This window comes from Rhea pennata, chromosome 25 (assembly GCF_028389875.1).
Source record: "Rhea pennata isolate bPtePen1 chromosome 25, bPtePen1.pri, whole genome shotgun sequence".
NCBI lineage: Eukaryota > Metazoa > Chordata > Aves > Rheiformes > Rheidae > Rhea > Rhea pennata.
Window position 1 is genome coordinate 3,890,248 of NC_084687.1, and position 16,045 is coordinate 3,906,292.

Sequence of the window (16,045 nt, forward strand, 5' to 3'; positions counted from 1 at the left end):
GGCGGCGCAGGGCCGGCCGGGCGCACGCGTGCGGGACGGGCGCTCGCCGGGGACGCGGCCGCCGGCCCCGCGCCGGCAGGAGGCTGCTGCAATGCAGAGGGCCGGTGCTGCAGCTGCTGCCCGGGGCGGCACGCGCCTGCCCGCGCTTCCAAAACCAGGAGCTCTCCCTGCCCGTGCCCCCTCTCCCCATCGCCGTTTCGCCCTGCATCCCGTGTCCCTGGGAGCCACCACCGCAGGCTCCTCCGGCACCAGGAGAGGATCCACGGTGCTGCTACAGCGGCTGCACCGGCTCGCTCCCACCTCCCGCGGCCGGGGGGGGGAAGCAACCGGGGACGATACGGGTCCCAGCATTGGGGCTTGCTGCGGGGCTCCCCCCGGGGTCCCTTTCCCTGCTGCCGCCTCCGTGCCCGATCCCGGCCGCTGCCTCCCAGCCCTGCTCACGCCGGGCTCAGGGATGCGGAAGAGCTGAGGCGCAGGCAGAGCCCGGGACCGGCCGGGAGACGCAGCTGGGTACAAAAGCCCCCGGGGTGGCACGGCCGGGCCCTAGGCGGAGGGAGCCGAGCCGCCTGCGGCTCACGTCAGGCTCTCCTGCCCCTGCCGCGGGGAAGGTGCCGCTTCCAAGCGGCACCCCGGAGCCGCGGCGCTGAGCGCAGCCCCTCGCCGCCGGGAAGGGGCTGCCTCGCTCCAGCGCTGCGGAGGAGCGTGCAGCCACGCCGGCTGATGCAATCCTCCCCGCCGGCTCCTCCGCTGCCTCTCGCGCAGCCACGACGCGCTCGGGCCGGGCCGAGTGTGCCCGTTGCCGGCGCAGGGGAGGGAGCCGGCGATGGGAAGCTGCCACGGTCGCTGGCGGCGCGGTCGCCACGGCGCAGCGTTCGCTGGGCGCCTTTCGGAGCCCCCCCCTTAGGCTGCCTCTGCTGCAACGTTGCCGCCGGCCTGCAGCACATGGTGCATCGGCCACGTGGCCGGGCAGAGGCTGGGGAAAGCCGACGGGCAGAGGCGCAGGCGGCTGCAAATCCTCCCGGGAGAGAGGCCGAGCCAAGCCGGCAGGGTGCTCGGCGGCGGCCGACGTGGCCGCCCGCGCTGCCGGGGATAACCGCGGCCGGCGTTTCGGAGGAGCCGGCGCCCGGGACCGACGCTTCGCACAGTTTCCCGCAGGATGCAGCGGCCACGGACACCGATCTCAGAGCACCAGCACAAATCGATGCAATGTGAGAAGCAGCCTTGCTGCAAAATGCTTCTGCAAGCCCAGCTGCTGAACGGGGAAATAACGCGGTGCGGCGCGTGCCGAGCGCCGGCTGCGAGAGCTGGAGACCCGTGGTGGGGCAGAGCCACCGATCCGCCGCGTGCTGCTGCCTTGCCGATGCTCCGGGGCCCCCAGCAGGGTCCTCGGGGAGAGCCGATAGCTTGGGCAACCTGCAAACGCATCGGTTGTCCGAGCTTTTCCTGCAGTTCAGCTCGGGCTCCCAGCCTGTCAAATCCGGACCCTCCAGGGAGCTTTAACATTCGCTAGCTCCTGCCCGTCGGCCCCTCCGAAGCACGCGGGGCCGGGGAAGAGGCAGGGGCTGGAGCGGGGAGGTGCTGCCAACAGGTTGGTCCCATTGCCGGGGCGAGAGGCAGGCGAGCCGGCGAGCTGAGGACCGGGCACCTTTCCTCGCCCCGGTCATCACGCGGAGCCAAAGGCCGCGCAGGAGGCGAGCTGGGGGCCCCTTCGGAGCGGGCTGGAGACGCCTTGTTGCAGGGACTCATCCTGTCTTGCCTGGTGAAGATCCCTCCAGCCACGACACAAGCGGGACTGGAGCCCTGCTGCGGGGTGAGCCCAGCCCCGAGGCGAGGCAGGAGATGCCGGGTGCTTCTCCGCGGGATTTGGCCCCGGAGGCGGCACAAGGGCTGCAAACCCCTTCTGGGAGCCTTTTCTCCGGCGAAGCTGGTGGCTCTTGACTCGACTGCTCTGCTAAAGCCAAGCAAGTGGCTCCGCCGGCGCTGCTGCGAGGGGCCTCGCGCTGCAGCCCGACCGGGGCGCTCCACGCGTGCGTCCGCCGCCGCGCCGGGCGGGAGCCGCGCGGGCTCCGGGCCCCGGCAGCAAGCGCCTTCGCGTGCCGAAAGGTTTGTCTTCTTCCCGCTCTCCCCAAAGTCATCCTGGGCAGGCACCGGCAGAAATCTTCCAGCGATTTTGCAAGCCTCGCGGGAAGATTTGGGGAAATATCCATGGCATTTCCAGGTAACGTGAATGTTTCTTTCCAGAGGAGCTTGCAGCCGGGCTGAGGCATGGGAGATGCGCTGGGAATGTGGATGGGCACCCGGGGCTGGCGGGATGCTGTCGCCCCGTCCCTGTGCCCAGGCCCGGGCAAGGGAGAGGGGTCTGAGCCACAGCTCGTGGGGTTTTGAGTCACCTCCAAGCTCTGCAGCTTTTCTCGCTCTCTCTTAGCTTTGTGCCGCAAGGGAGGATGTCGTGACTCCTGAGCAGGGGTTTGCAGTCCCAGCAGAGGATTTCGGTACCGTTCCAAATATGAGTTTGCAAATAATGCAAGAACGAGCAAATGGTGGTGCTGGGGGTACGGCGGTGCTGTCCCCTCCCCTTCCATGTCAGGGCCTCGTGCATGGGGGTCTGGTCCCCTCCACCCTGGTTGCATTGACCCAGGGCTGGGCGGGCAGATGGGAGGCGAGATGGGCTGAGGGGGGCTGGTGGTGGGGCTGCTGGGAGCAGGACGCTGCAGGCAGCTGGCTGCGTTTTAGCTGGTTTTGGTGGGGAAAGAAACTGGGCAGAGATGGAGGGAGCTCAAAGCAGGGGGTAGGAAGCACAGGGCTGGGTGGGGGTTGAGGGGTGATGCTGGAGCTAAAACTGCAAAAGGAGGGATTTCAGTGGTGGGGGTGACAGTCAGCTGGGCAGGGGGTAGCAATGAGCGGCATTGCACAAGCCCTCCCCCCTCCCTTTACAGCTGGAGAAACTGAGGCACAAACCTGGGCGAGGGGCAGTCCCACCGATGAGGCATCCCCAGCCCCGGCACCCACTCAGAAGCACTGGGGGGGGCTGAAAGTCGCACAGCCCCTCGGCCCTCCCTGGCACCGAGGGACGCTGCATCCTGCCTACGGGCTGCAAACCAGTGCTGAACTGCCCGGTCCTTAAGCGGCGCCCTGCGGCCCCATCCTCCGCTGTGCCAGCGACCCTGCAGCCGCCATCCCCAGCTGCGCAGGGGGCACAGGCATCCTGCATCTCCATCTGTGCGGAGGACCAGGCATCCTGCACCCCCATCCCTGCAAGGGAGTCGGGCATCCTGCATCCTCCCTTCCTATCCATGCAGGGGGGCACAGGCATCCTGCATCCGCATCCATGCAAAGGATCTGGCACCCTGCATTCCCATTCCTGCAAGGGATTCGGGCATCCTGCACCCTCTGTCCCCTTCTGTGCAGGGGGCACAGGCATCCTGCATCCGTGTTTGTGCAAAGGACCAGGCATCCTGCACCCCCATCCCTGCAAGGGAGTCGGGCATCCTGCATCCTCCTCTCCATCTGTGCAAGCGGCAGGGACCTCCTGCATCCCTGTCCCTGAAAGGGGATTTAGGCATCTGCATCCTCTCTCCCCATCCGTGCAGGGGGCACAGGCATCCTGCATCTCCATCTGTGCAGAGGACCAGGCATCCTGCATCCCCATCCCTGCAAGGGATTCGGGCATCCTGCATCCTCCGTTCCTATCCATGCAGGGAGGCACAGGCATCCTGCATCTGCATCCGTGCAAAGGACCAGGCATCCTGCACCCCCATCCCTGCAAGGGATTCGGGCATCCTGCATCCTCCTCTCCAACTGTGCAAGCAGCAGGGACCTCCTGCATCCCCATCCCCAACCCTGCAGGGCACCCAGGTGCCCCGTGCTGCTTTCCAGGCCTCAGGGGAAGGCACTTACCTGGGACAGGCGGGTGCCCAGTGGGTGGGGGTCGCGGCGCGGGGCGCCGGGCACGGCGGGGCGGCCGCGCTGCGCTGCGCGCCGGCCGTGCAGCAGCGCCGTGCACGGGGCCCGGGCGCGCGCCCTGCCTGCAGCCCTCCCGTTGTCATGGCAACGGGGATGGAGCCGCTGCCCGCGCCGGCTGCAAAAACACATTGCGGGGAGGGGGGGGGGGACGGGACAGGCCCCCATCCCTGGTCGCCAGCTCTGCAAGCCCCTTCCAGCTCCCCCAGCGCTGCACTGCAGGCCCTCACCATGGCACGGCCCTGGTGCATCCAGTCCTGGAGTCGGGGTGCTCAGCACCCACCGAGCGGGGCTCCCCCGCTGCACCCAGCGGCTTTCCCTTGGGCTGCGCTGCCGGGAGCCTCGGTCTGAGCTGTCCGAGTGCGGCCCCGGGGGGGGTCCCGGCGCGTCCCGCGCGGGCAGCGAGCCCGCCGGCGCCCAGGCGTGTGCACGCGGGGCGGTGGACGCGCCCAGCAGCCCTCCGCTTGCCCCGGCTGCGGCGGTCCGGGGGCTGCCGCGGGGCCGCGGGGAGGGTGCACGGAGCTCGGCCGGGCCGTCTGCTCCCAGCCGCTCTCCAGCACCAGCCCTGCCTTCTCCCCGGGCTCCGGGGTGCCCTAAGGGAAATTAAGCCGCAGCAGGAGACCAGAGAGTTTCGAGACGTGTAATAGGAGCCGCCATCCGCAGCCGCTGCGCTAACGAGGCTGCCGGGCTGCCCGGGGCCGCGGCCGCCCCGATCGAGTTGCCCAGAGAACCTAACGCGGGTCCTGCACGGCGCCGGCTCGTCTTTCCTCTAACGAGCGCCGTCGACTTCCGAATGAAGCTCGGCGGGGGCCGCAGCTCCCCGCCGGCTCCCGAGCCGGGCTCCGGATCGGCCCCGGCTCCGCGCGGCCTCCGCTTCGCCTCGGGGGCGGCTTTGCAACCCGGCACCTTTTGCCAAAGCGGCTCCCAGCCGGCGGGAGCGAAACGCCTGCGGGCCGAGGGCAGCCCCCAGCCTCGCGGGTGTCTCTCTGCGTCGGGTGAAACTCTTTGGCATTGCAAATTTTGCAGAGACCCTGCGGCAGCCGGTTTTCCGGCTCGCGCGCGGCGAGCTCGGCGGCCCCGGCGCGGCCCGAGCCGGCAGATCTCAGCCGCCGCTCTCGGCGGCCGGTGGGGGGCCGGCGGCAGCGGGGACCGGCGCCCGCTCCGGAGAGCCCCAGCGCGCTGGCTCGGCCGCCTGCCCCGCTTCCCGGCGCGAGCGGGCGACGAAGCGGAGCCGGGGGCACAGCTAGCACGGCCCCGTCGCGTCTGCCTCGCGGCGGGAGGGAAATGCATCCCCCAAAGCAGCGCCGGAGGGTGCCCTGGCCGGGAGCCCTCCCGCCCGCCCGGAGAACGCCAACGCATGGCTATTTTGCATTTCTAATTAGCAGCGGCGGATAATTGGCCCCTCTGCAGCCGTTTTGCAGAAAGCGAGCCGTTGTGGAGGGCCCGGCGCTGCCAGGAACGCGGCTCCCACCCAAACAAGCCCCTTTTTGTCCGCTCATAACCGGCCCCGGGGGCATCCTCCGAGCCCCTTCCAGGGAAGGGGCAGGAGCCGGGACATAAAGGCTCCGTTTTTCCTGGGAAAACGCAGCTCGCTGGGCGCTGCTGGGCACCGCCCCCGCACGGCTGCCGCTCGCCGTCCCCGTCCTCGGGCGCTGCACCGAGGCGCCCTCGGTGCCGGCGGCAGCGGTGTCCCGCGCCGGGGCTGGCGCTGGCCGAGGACGATCCTGGAGGACGATCCTCCGGAGGCCCGAGGGCAGCGGAGCGCGGAGGCAGCCTGGCGAGGCGGCGGCGGAGGTGGAGGGGGGGTAGCGCCGGCTCTAATCCGTTTAGCAAAGCGCTTGCTTGGCCGCTCCCGAGGCGGGCGCAAGAGCTCGGAGCCGGGCCGCGCGGACGCGGAGACCCCGCGAAACGCCTGCCGGTGCCGGCTCGCGCCGCGGGGCAGGGACGACCATCCCGGAGGCCAGGGTGCTCCCAGGGCGCCGCCGGAGGCTGCCGTCACCCGCCGGCCGGTGACGCCCGGGTGGTCTATGCAGGGCGCAGACCAGCACTGTCCCTTCCGACGTGCCCAGACGGCGCCGGGCACGGGGAAAGGGCAGCAGGATGCTCCCGTAGGCGACGCAGAGGTGACGGGCTGGGGGCGCCGGCACCGTCTCTCCGGGCTAACGACGGCATTCGGGCAGCTCCGGGGCTGCTCGGCCTCCGGCAGCCCCAACGATCGCCTGCCCTCCGGGTTGGGCTTTCAGCTCCCAGCCCCGTTCCAGGTGTTCACGGAAAGCTTTCGGGTCCCGATTCGGAGCGGGCCGGCGCGTGGGCTCCCGAGAGCTGCGCAGCTCGCGCGGTGCCAGCGTGGCACCAGGACCGGGCCGGGGGGCAGGACGAGCAGCCCCCGCCGCCGCGGCTCGGCAGCCGGCAGCGCTCGCAGGCCGTACGAGCCGCCGGCGCGGCGGCTTTCGCGTCACACGCCGAGCGGGGCCGCGTCGCATCGCGGTTCCCCCCGCGGCTCTGCCCCGGCGGCGGGACCGCGGCCCCCCGGGACCCGCGGGGCGCTCGGCAGACCCGAGGCAGCCCTCCGCTGGGCACCCCGGCCGCGAGGCCGGAACAGAGCCGGTCCCCCCAAAGCCGGGGGTGAGCTCGAAAAGGCGGAAAGCGAGCGCCCCGTCTGCGTAATCGCGGGGCAGTTTGGAATTTGCTCCGAGCAAGGGGCACGACTGCAAATACCTCTTTCATTTCTCAGCAAACAAGCGCCGGCGCTGGGGGGGGGGAAACCTCTGCCAGATGCCGCAAAGCCGGCGGTCCGCGAGCAGGCCCCGGCGTCCCGCTCCGCTGCCCCGGCCCCGGGGACACCGGCTCCCTGCTGGCCCCCGCGGGAAGCCCTCGCCGCCCGCCGCCGCGGCGCTGGCACCTGCCCCGACGCCCCCGGGTGGGGGACCGCGCGCCGGTACCTTTGCGCAGGGGCTGCGGGGACCGTGGGCAGGTGACGGTGGGGCGAGATGCGGCCGCCGGGGCGGCCCGGGCGCCCGGGGAGCTGGCTGGGAAGCCCGGCCGGCACCGTCTCGCTCCGGCTGGCGCTGCACATTGGAAGGAAGGTCACAGCAGATGGGGAGGAGGGGGGTAAAGATCAGCACGGAGATTAGAGAGGCATTTTTAGCCAGCCAATCGCCGCCCCGGCTCGGCGTAATGACTCCTTCGCAGCACAAGGTGACAACATTACTGCAGAAGCGGCAAGGAAAAAGCCTGGAGCTCGGCTTGGCCCGGCCGAGGAGAGGCGGCTGCAGGTTCCCCCGCCGACTGCCCCCCGACTCCTCGCTCCTGCATCTCCTCACTCTCTCTATTTCCCTTGCAAGCTTTTATTTGCAGCCTCCTCCCCTGCTCGCCTCCCCCCGCTCTCTCGGGCAGCCCCTGGCACCCTGGGGCCAATTTGGGGGTCCCCGCACTGCAAAGCCCCTCGGTGTCCGTCCGGGGCAGGTTGCAGCCCTCTCCCTGCTGCTGCCAGCAGGAGCCTGGCCCCGGCTCTCCTGGGACGTTTGAACCTCCGGATGGGGCAGGAGCAGCCCCGGCGTGGGAGGGGAGGACGCCGCAGAGCCCCAGCGTCACCGTTTTGCACCGGGGGCCCGGAGAGCGTCCCGTTGACGCCTGGCCAGGGCATGGGCGGCCTTGCTTGGCGCAGAGGGCAGCACTGGCAGCAGTGCGGATGAAGGCAGCGAGTCGCCCTGGGAGGGATGAGCTGCGCAGGTGCGAGGAGGCTCAGCGCCCACGTCGGGTACGAAAGCAGTGTCGTGATGGACCCACTTTAAGGAAAAAAAATAAAGGTTTTCCTCCATAAGGGGAGCCAGGTTCACCCAGCTCCTAATGGCAGAAGAGCCCGAGTCCCTGAGCCCGGAGGTGCGCAAAGCTGGTTTCTCTCCAACACGTGCTGGAGTCCACGGAAACTGTGCTCCTTGGAGCAGGGTGCTGCTGGAGACGTGGAAGGATGGGAGAGGACGGAGCAGTGGATGCTGAGTCTCCACCCTGTCCTGGGGATGGCTCTGTGCCAGTGCAGGGCTGCACAGCTGGGCTGGGGGAGGCTGCGTGTGGCCCAGCTGCCCTCCGATCTCCTGGTTGGGGTGATGCGGGGTGCAAAAGGGACTTTACTTGCCTTGAGCAAGCCCCAAACCCTTTGCTCGAGCACGAGAGCCAGGTGGCTCTGCCTGGAAGAGCTGGGTGTGCATCCCACGGCTTTCCCACGCCTGCAAAACCCATCCTGTCCCCCGGGATCCCAGCCAAGACTTTACAGCCCAGCTCCAAAGGGCATCGCAGGCTCCTCCTCACCTTTGGCTCTTCCCTGCACTGCCTGCAGGAAAGGGCAGGGCTCCCTGCAACCACAGGCACGCCGCAGGCCTCTCCGTAGGGCAGCGCCAGAGACTGTCCTGGGCTTCCCGGGCCGGTGGCGGCTGCCCGGTGGTCCAAACAGACAAGCAAGAACTCGGACCCGACAGGGACGCCTGCGTGTGGGGCTAATCCCCTCGCCCCGGCACGAGGGTGCGCAGGATGATCCTGGCAATCTGCCTCCATGGTGAGAAAAGGAGCTGGCGCTGCAAATCCGATCAGACCCAGACACGTGCAGCCGCGGGGGTCCCCGCTGCGCCGCGCAGGGCCAGACCCGGGTGCTGCTGCTTTTTGGCTGCCACGCACGCTCGCTCCTCCCCGGCCTGGCTTACACACAGCGATTCAAGGCTTTTCCCAGACCCCTGCGGATCTCAAACGCCCCTGCAGAGACCCAAGCGGCTGCAGTTCAGGGCGGTCCAGTGGAGCAGGGCGAATTCCCGGTGGATGGGCCGCGGCAGCCGCCTGGCGAGCGGCAGCTGGCTGGTGCTCGGAGCGGGCACGCTCCCCCCCAGCACCAGCTGTATTTCCTTACGCGCCTGATGAAATATTTAAAGGTGCCGTTAAACGAAGCCCTGCCGGGGAGCCGGGGGGGGGGGGGGACGGGACGGGACGGGGGACGGGGGACGACGACGACGACGACGACGACGACGACGACGACACACGTTTCTCTGTTTCACAGCACCCTGCGGGGGGGATCAGGGAGCCTCCTGCGGCCTAAATCCAGGGCAGGTTTCTGCAAGGGGCGGATTTAGAAAGATCCAGGAAAGCCCAGGCCGCCGAGCCGGGCAGCCAGTGTGGGCCGCGTGCCCCGGATTTCCCAGCCGGGGGAGCCCAGGGTAGCGGGGGCGCCGCAGGCCGGCCCGGTGCATGCACCGAGCGCCCCAGGCCTCTGCTGCCCGCCCTGAGCCCTGGGCAGCCGGCGAAGCTGGGGCACGCAGAGATATCAGCAGTGCCCTCCTGTGGCAACGGCCCTCCCCCCACGGACACACTGCACAAAACGCTGGGTTTGCTCCAAAAAGAGGAGCGTGGTTTCCTCCCCAGGGGTTAGGCCTCGCACTGTGTGGCCCTCTGGGCGCCAGGGGGGGAGGAGGGAGCGCCCGGGGCCGGGGGCGTGGAGCGGCAGCATGAGGCAGCGTGACCGGGGAGGAGCCGGCGCAGCAGCCGGCTCTCCGCGGCGAAACCGGCCCCACGGGAGAGCGGCGCGGTTCCAATCAGGCACCGCCGAGGCCACCCCGCCGCCGGGCTCAGTGGGGGCCTCGGCGCTCCTCCCTCAGGCACGGCCGCGGCCACCCGCCGCGCTAGGGGGCCTTCCGGAGGCCGGAAGCGGCCGCGCTGCGCGTGCGCACTCCTTTCCGCTCTTGGGCCCGCCGCAGCCGCCACGGTGAGGCCGCGCTCCGGGCCCGCCGCGGCCTCGTATCGGCCCCATCCCGGGGCGGCGCTGCGCGGCCGCCGCTCGGCAGCGGCGGGGCGGCCGCGGCCCGGCCCCCCGCGGGGGTATTTCCGGGGTGGGGGGCATCCAGGCGCGAGTCTGCGGGGCGGGGAGGGGGGGTTAGGCCGCACGGAGGGCCCGGGCGGCCGTTACCGGCGGGGCCAGGCCTCGGCGCCGGAGGCCTGGGGGCTCCGGGACTGCGCTGCGGCGGCTGCTGGGGCTCGCACGCGGGTCCTGCCCTGTCCCCTGGGGGCGGCGGGGCTGCTGCTCGGCAGCTCCGGGCCGCCGCCAGCACCGGGAGCGGCAGGCAGCGTCCCCGGCATGGGAGTGTCCCTTGGCGCTCGTTTCAAGCAGCGAAATTCACTTCTTCCTGCTTATCTCTCGTTTAGATGTTGATGCCCAAGAAGAACCGAATTGCCATCTATGAACTCCTTTTTAAGGAGGGAGTGATGGTAGCCAAGAAAGATGTCCACATGCCCAAGCACCCTGAGCTAGTAGACAAAAACGTGCCCAATCTCCACGTCATGAAAGCCATGCAGGTATGGGGGCGAGGTTGCATTGGCTGGGCCGTGATGTGGTTGTACAAGCTTGTATATGCATACATATGAACAAACGCTGCCAGATGTTACCTTGCATTTCCTGTTTCTTACCTTATTATGTTCCCCCCCCCCATTTTCCTCATTAATGGTTTGTTTCCTGTTTACTTGTTTTATTGGTTTGTTTATATAGACTTGTAGAAGATTGTTTTCCTTTTAATTGATGCAGATCCATAGTTCTCCTTTTGAAGCTGTGATATCTGTGTGTGTGATAACCTTGAGTTTTCTTTCATTCCCGTGTGAGTGGTGCTGTAGTTCTGTCTTCTGTGCACAAACTTATTTTTATTCTGTTATTCCCCACTTATTGCTGATAAGCTTCTATGTTAACAGAGGGAAAACATCTCGTGATGGTATTGATCAGAGATGTTGATTGATGATAAAGATCATACGCTTAGCTTAAAAGTAACTGTAAATTCTCTCTCTTAGTCTCTGAAATCCCGTGGTTATGTGAAAGAACAGTTTGCCTGGAGGCATTTCTACTGGTACCTGACCAACGAGGGCATCCAGTACCTGCGAGATTACCTTCACCTTCCCCCTGAGATCGTGCCTGCAACCTTGCGCCGTAGCCGCCCTGAGACTGGCAGACCGCGGCCCAAAGGTAAACTGGTTGAGAGATGACTACTATGTCCACAGGAGAGAGCATGTAATGAAGTTAGGCCTGTTAGACATCGTAACTTTGGTGAATAGTCAGATGAACACAGCTTGCAGTGCAGACTAGCATGAGTTGCTGATTCTTGGATACATAAATATGAACAGACCAGAGACCTGTAAGTTTTATTGCTTTGTGTTTGGCACTCGTGTGGTGGTTACTGGACTGCTGAAAAATTGAAGAGCACTGAAGAAACTGTGAAATGGAATAAAAGATGGGAAGAGTGCTTTGAGTGTGGGACATAACCTTTCCTTGATTAGTGACTTGAATGAGAGCAGGCCTGCTGAAACCTCGGACTGTGGATCTAGATGGCAGCTAGTGCCCAGACATCACTGAGATCTCAGCAGATGACGTCCCTAGTTAGCCAGAAGGCTTCTTACAAATCATTCTTGTCTTTTGGGAAGAACCTTCCCTTCTGTCGAGAAGGCAGCATATGTGTTTTCTGTCTAGTCCAGCAGATAGAGAGAACCTTGTCCCTGCTTGAGTTACACTTGGAAGAACTTTCGGGGGGGGCTGTTGTGTAAGACGTGAGTAGTCATGCCTAGGACTACCAATACATGGTACAAACTTGCTTTTCAGTGTAGCATTTGATGGCACAAGATTCAGTGGCAGAAAGCTGAAACTAAGTGTAGGTGCTGCACCTACTTCAAAGGTGGATTTGTTTGTGGCACCTTAGCTCAGGTTGGATGTCCACAGCGCTGGCTTTATCATGTACTTTTAACCTGTTGTTAGGCAAGTCAAGTCTTTAAAGCTGCCTTCAGTTTTAAGTTTTCAGCAAACACATATAGTATGTTTTGTTTGTAGTTCTGATTTTCTTCATGAGTTTTTCATATCCCAAAGAGAAATGGAGATGGTAGTCATGTAAACATATCTACTAGTGTTGGTTTCTCAAATTGCCTGCAGCTGCCTCTTCACAGACGTGTGCTTGTGAAATGTTGTAGTGCTTCCTGCAAGTGTCCAAAATGTATTGCCGAGATGTTTGTTTTGGGGTTGCAAATAGCAATATTAAAAACTAGTGGGGGGTTGCAAATCTCCCTGTTTTGCACCGTAGGAAGAATGTACCCCTTTCCTTTTTGGGTACTTGTTTAACAGCCTAGGGGTAGTCTAGGAATCATTTTGATATCTTTTATGGTGGCAGTGTTATATAGTAGTACAGTATAAATAAACTTCAGATGAATGTGATCACGCCACCATGCCCTTCAGGTCTGAAAGTGTTACTCTGTTCTAAGGTGGTAATTAGACTGGGAAGGATGGTTGCATTGTTTGTATGCATTTGGAAATGACATGTGAAATCCATTCTACTTGTTTTTCCTGGTTTTCGTTCAGTAGCAGGAAACACACACCACAATGTAGAGCACAAATTATGAAATATCAAATCATCCAGAGGGTCCTTGTGACCAAAACTTCTGAAATATGTTACAAAAGGGAGAGGAAAAAGTACTGCAGCCATGGTTGGCAGAATAGCATTGCCAGCTCTCCGGGGGTAAGAAATGTTACTCCTCCCTTGAGGTAGGAGACAGTGGGTCTTCTGCCTTACTTGTGTGGAATTGTCTCTTCTGTTTACAAAAGATAATTCTGTTGTAGGATGTCATTCTATCCTTAAACAAGGACTCATGCTGTGAAGGGAGGGCCTGCATTATAAAGCTCTTTCTAGTATATGCTAGGAGTTTATTCACGCTTCTGGGCTACATTATATCCCAGTCAGCAAGTACTGTACACCACGCTCAAGGCAGAATCTGTGTCAATGTGTGTATGTGATGGGGGGAGTTGTCTGCAGCTCCTTCAACTTCTTTGACAGCCAAACAAAACTGTAGCATCATCTGCTTCAAAAGCAAGAACTGTGTTGAAATATGAGGATGATAGTTTATTTGATCTCTGAGCAGCGTTGGAATTATCACATGTAGTCTTTAGAAGCTGTGTTTATCCAGTAAGCTAAAGAAACTGCATAGCTAATGAGAGAGTGGGGCTTAGTTTCTGGTCAAAATTTGTGTAGAATTTCTTGTTGTGAGGAAGCTTCATTTACAGCATCACAGGCCTTGTCAGTATGTTGCCAGTGACCTCATTCAGCCCATATCTGACTGGGGTTAACTGGTCCTGCTGCAGGAATTGTTTGTTGCTACAGTGCTGTTTGTGTGTGGACTAGCCACTTTAGACTGCAGCAGAGGAGTCAGAGGTGTCTGTGGAAGGTAGTCCAGAATACAAACTTCCAAGTTTTGCTTGACTTTTTTGGTACTTTAATGCTGCTACCAACTTTCTCAAGTTAGGCTTGGTGCAAAAGCTTAAACATTTAGTCTGAAGCAAATATTAGACTATGTGCTTGATATTTGCAGTTTGTCTATTACATATGTAATTGAACTGTCAGAAATGAAGAATGGACAGATCCAAAGTTTAACAGAAAAGAGGGATGTAGAAGCAGTTGTAGGGCAAGTTAAATAATCTGTTGGCACATCTGTGCCTAGCGTTTCTCTTTTTAGTAAGATCATCTATAATAAGAACTGATTTTATGTGGGAAAGCTAGTGACTAAAGTGTAAATCAAGCCTACAGAAAAGATGCATGATTCACGTGTTTCTTGCAGCTTGCTTGAGACTGTTGGTATGCTGTGGTGTGTCATACAACAACCAGCCTTCATTCTGTTCTACTGCTTGAATGTGAAGGTCTTGGTCTGGTGCTGTTGGAGAGTATTTTATTGTTGGTATTCCATGGGAACTCCATGAGAGTTGCACAGAGGCTGGCAGTCCACCAGATTTGTTTCTTTTCCTACAAGTGTTCTGTCCAATATTAATCTGATGTTACATAGATAATCTGCTCTTAGTTTTATTAATCTACTCCATTTTGGAGGATTTGCGATACTGATAGTGTAGCTGTATTTTTAGATTGGGATGGGAATGTCATGCAGTTTGTGGCTTGGCTAAGAAGGAGCTTGTCAGACATGACAAATTCCCCATATTTATGGGATTTTGTTTTTTCTTTTTCATTTTGGGCCCTTACTTGAACAAGCAAGTGCTGTAGCTGTGTTTCCCAGTAGACTGTTGTTGAGATGATGCTGTAAATCCAGATTTTACATTATTTATAACTTCAACCCAAGTACAAGCTTACACGGTTAAACAGATTTCACTCTTAAAGTGAAGTTTTCCTTACAATATCACTTCTTTTGCTTAAATTTAAGACTAAGCTGTCTAAGATGCAGCTATGCTGCTGGGTCTGATGCTTCAGTGCTTCTGTTTCTTGGTTTGGTTTTGTTTTGGGGGTGGTGGCCACCTTCAGATGCTGGATTGCACACAAAATGAGTTGCTTGTATAAACAATGTATTTGATGTTGCTCTTTTCACTTACAGGTCTGGAAGGTGAACGCCCCGCTCGTCTTACTCGGGGAGAAGCTGACAGGGATACTTACAGACGCAGTGCTGTTCCGCGTGAGTATCTGTCATGTTGCTGTATGAGTATCAGGCTGAGCTTGTTGTTTGTGCAGCTTATCTCTGGGAGATTTGCCTTCAATATTGACCTGCTTTCATGAAGGAAATGGGGAAAACTGGACTTTTGGCATAGCTTAGGTGTTAGCACAACAGAATTGATCTCTACCTGATTATGGATCTGGCTTTTCTTTAATTCGTCAAGCTGAACTGTGCATTTTTCTGCAGTGGGTTTAGTAACTGTCTAAATGATAGCTGTTTATAATTTGTTGTATTTAGTCTCTTTTGTAGTCTCCTTTGATTGTAAATCTTTGATCTGAAGTAAGAGTTCTGCACTTTGGGAGTAGATTCTTTGATCTGTATCTCATTCATCTCTTTCTCTCCAGCTGGTGCTGACAAGAAGGCTGAAGCTGGTGCTGGAGCAGCTACTGAATTCCAATTTGTAAGTATTTGCATTCAAGATTAACTTACTGTGTTAAAGCTTTGGATAGGGGATACTGGATAGGTCAAAAATGCATGCTCTTCAGTGATGCTGATCAGTTATTCCATGCTGAGGTCAGGTATTTGGCACTGATCTCAGAGAGGCCTGTGACTGTTATCCTTTATGCTGAACTTGTTTGCTGCGCTTCTGTTGGAGGAACGAGGTGATGGCCTCAATGCTGTGAAAAGAAGCCAGTGACACATATGAGAAGCATTTTGTGATCTTTAGAGGAAATGCATTATGTTATGCTTTAGTTGTTAGTGCATGGACGGTTTGGATGTGATACCCAACCTATCTTAAAAGCCAAGTCTGTATGTTCTTAGTTTTGCTTTTCCATCTAACCTATGTCAGGTAGCCAGCCTCAAGTAGATCAGAGTTATGTGACTCTTGGAAGAGGGGGTGCATATGATGACTTCTAATGCTCTTTCTTTTCTTTTGCAGAGAGGTGGATTTGGTCGTGGACGTGGTCAGCCTCCTCAGTAGAACTTCTGCTTATGTTTTGTGTATAATAAAATAGGTGAAAATGTTAGCTGGGTTGCATCAACGTGTGTTCTTTAAACACAAAAATCTAATGCTCATGTAACAAAAGAGGTGACTCAATTGCTAGGTGATTGGCATGTGTAACAAGTTGTGTAATAACTGTAGAAAATGGGTTATAAGAACTTGGTGATGACTGATTTAGGGTTTTGCTAGTGAGTAGAGGTGATTTATGGAGGAATGAGGAGCCTGGGTTCATGGCAGTACTGAAGTACTGCAGGCAGTTCTTCAGCTCTGTCTAGGAAGATGCTCATTTCTAGTGATTTCTTGTAATGCAGTAAACCTGAACTGAGAGACTGTTCTATATTGTAGACAGAAAATTCAACAAATTCAGCTGCATTAGCCAGAGGCCCTCGCTGAATCAGACACACACAATGCATGCAGGTCAGCATTTCCTTTATGCCCATTCTGAAGGCACTGTGATAATTAACTGTGACTTAAGAAAAATAGGGTGTTTGTGACAGCATCTGCTGTCTGGAGCTGAGGAGCTGGGCCAGGGAGGTGCAGCACAGACCTAGGGTCCTCTGCAGTATGCATCCTACCAGTAGATGTCACTGGCAAACTAGTAATGGGATAGATCCTAACTGGGAATTATTTTCTGTTGTCTGGTAAATTATA

The 16,045-nt window shown here is 59.7% G+C and overlaps 1 protein-coding gene across 2 annotated transcripts in view; it reads left to right on the plus strand.

Annotated features, from left to right (window-relative positions):
• The window catches only part of RPS10 (ribosomal protein S10), a 382,514-nt gene extending 367,095 nt beyond the window's left edge, over positions 1–15,419 (plus strand). The window contains exons 1-6 of one of the 2 annotated variants that reach the window (XM_062595285.1): positions 9,641–9,706; positions 10,144–10,293; positions 10,777–10,948; positions 14,335–14,412; positions 14,796–14,851; positions 15,332–15,419. In XM_062595285.1, coding sequence (XP_062451269.1) covers positions 10,144–10,293; positions 10,777–10,948; positions 14,335–14,412; positions 14,796–14,851; positions 15,332–15,373 — 498 coding nt within the window. In that variant the 5' untranslated portion in view covers positions 9,641–9,706 and the 3' untranslated portion in view covers positions 15,374–15,419. Of the gene's footprint in view, positions 1–9,640; positions 9,707–10,143; positions 10,294–10,776; positions 10,949–14,334; positions 14,413–14,795; positions 14,852–15,331 lie in introns of those variants that run through there. The other variant, XM_062595286.1, reaches the window with a different exon arrangement.
• Positions 15,420–16,045: the final 626 nt, after the last annotated feature.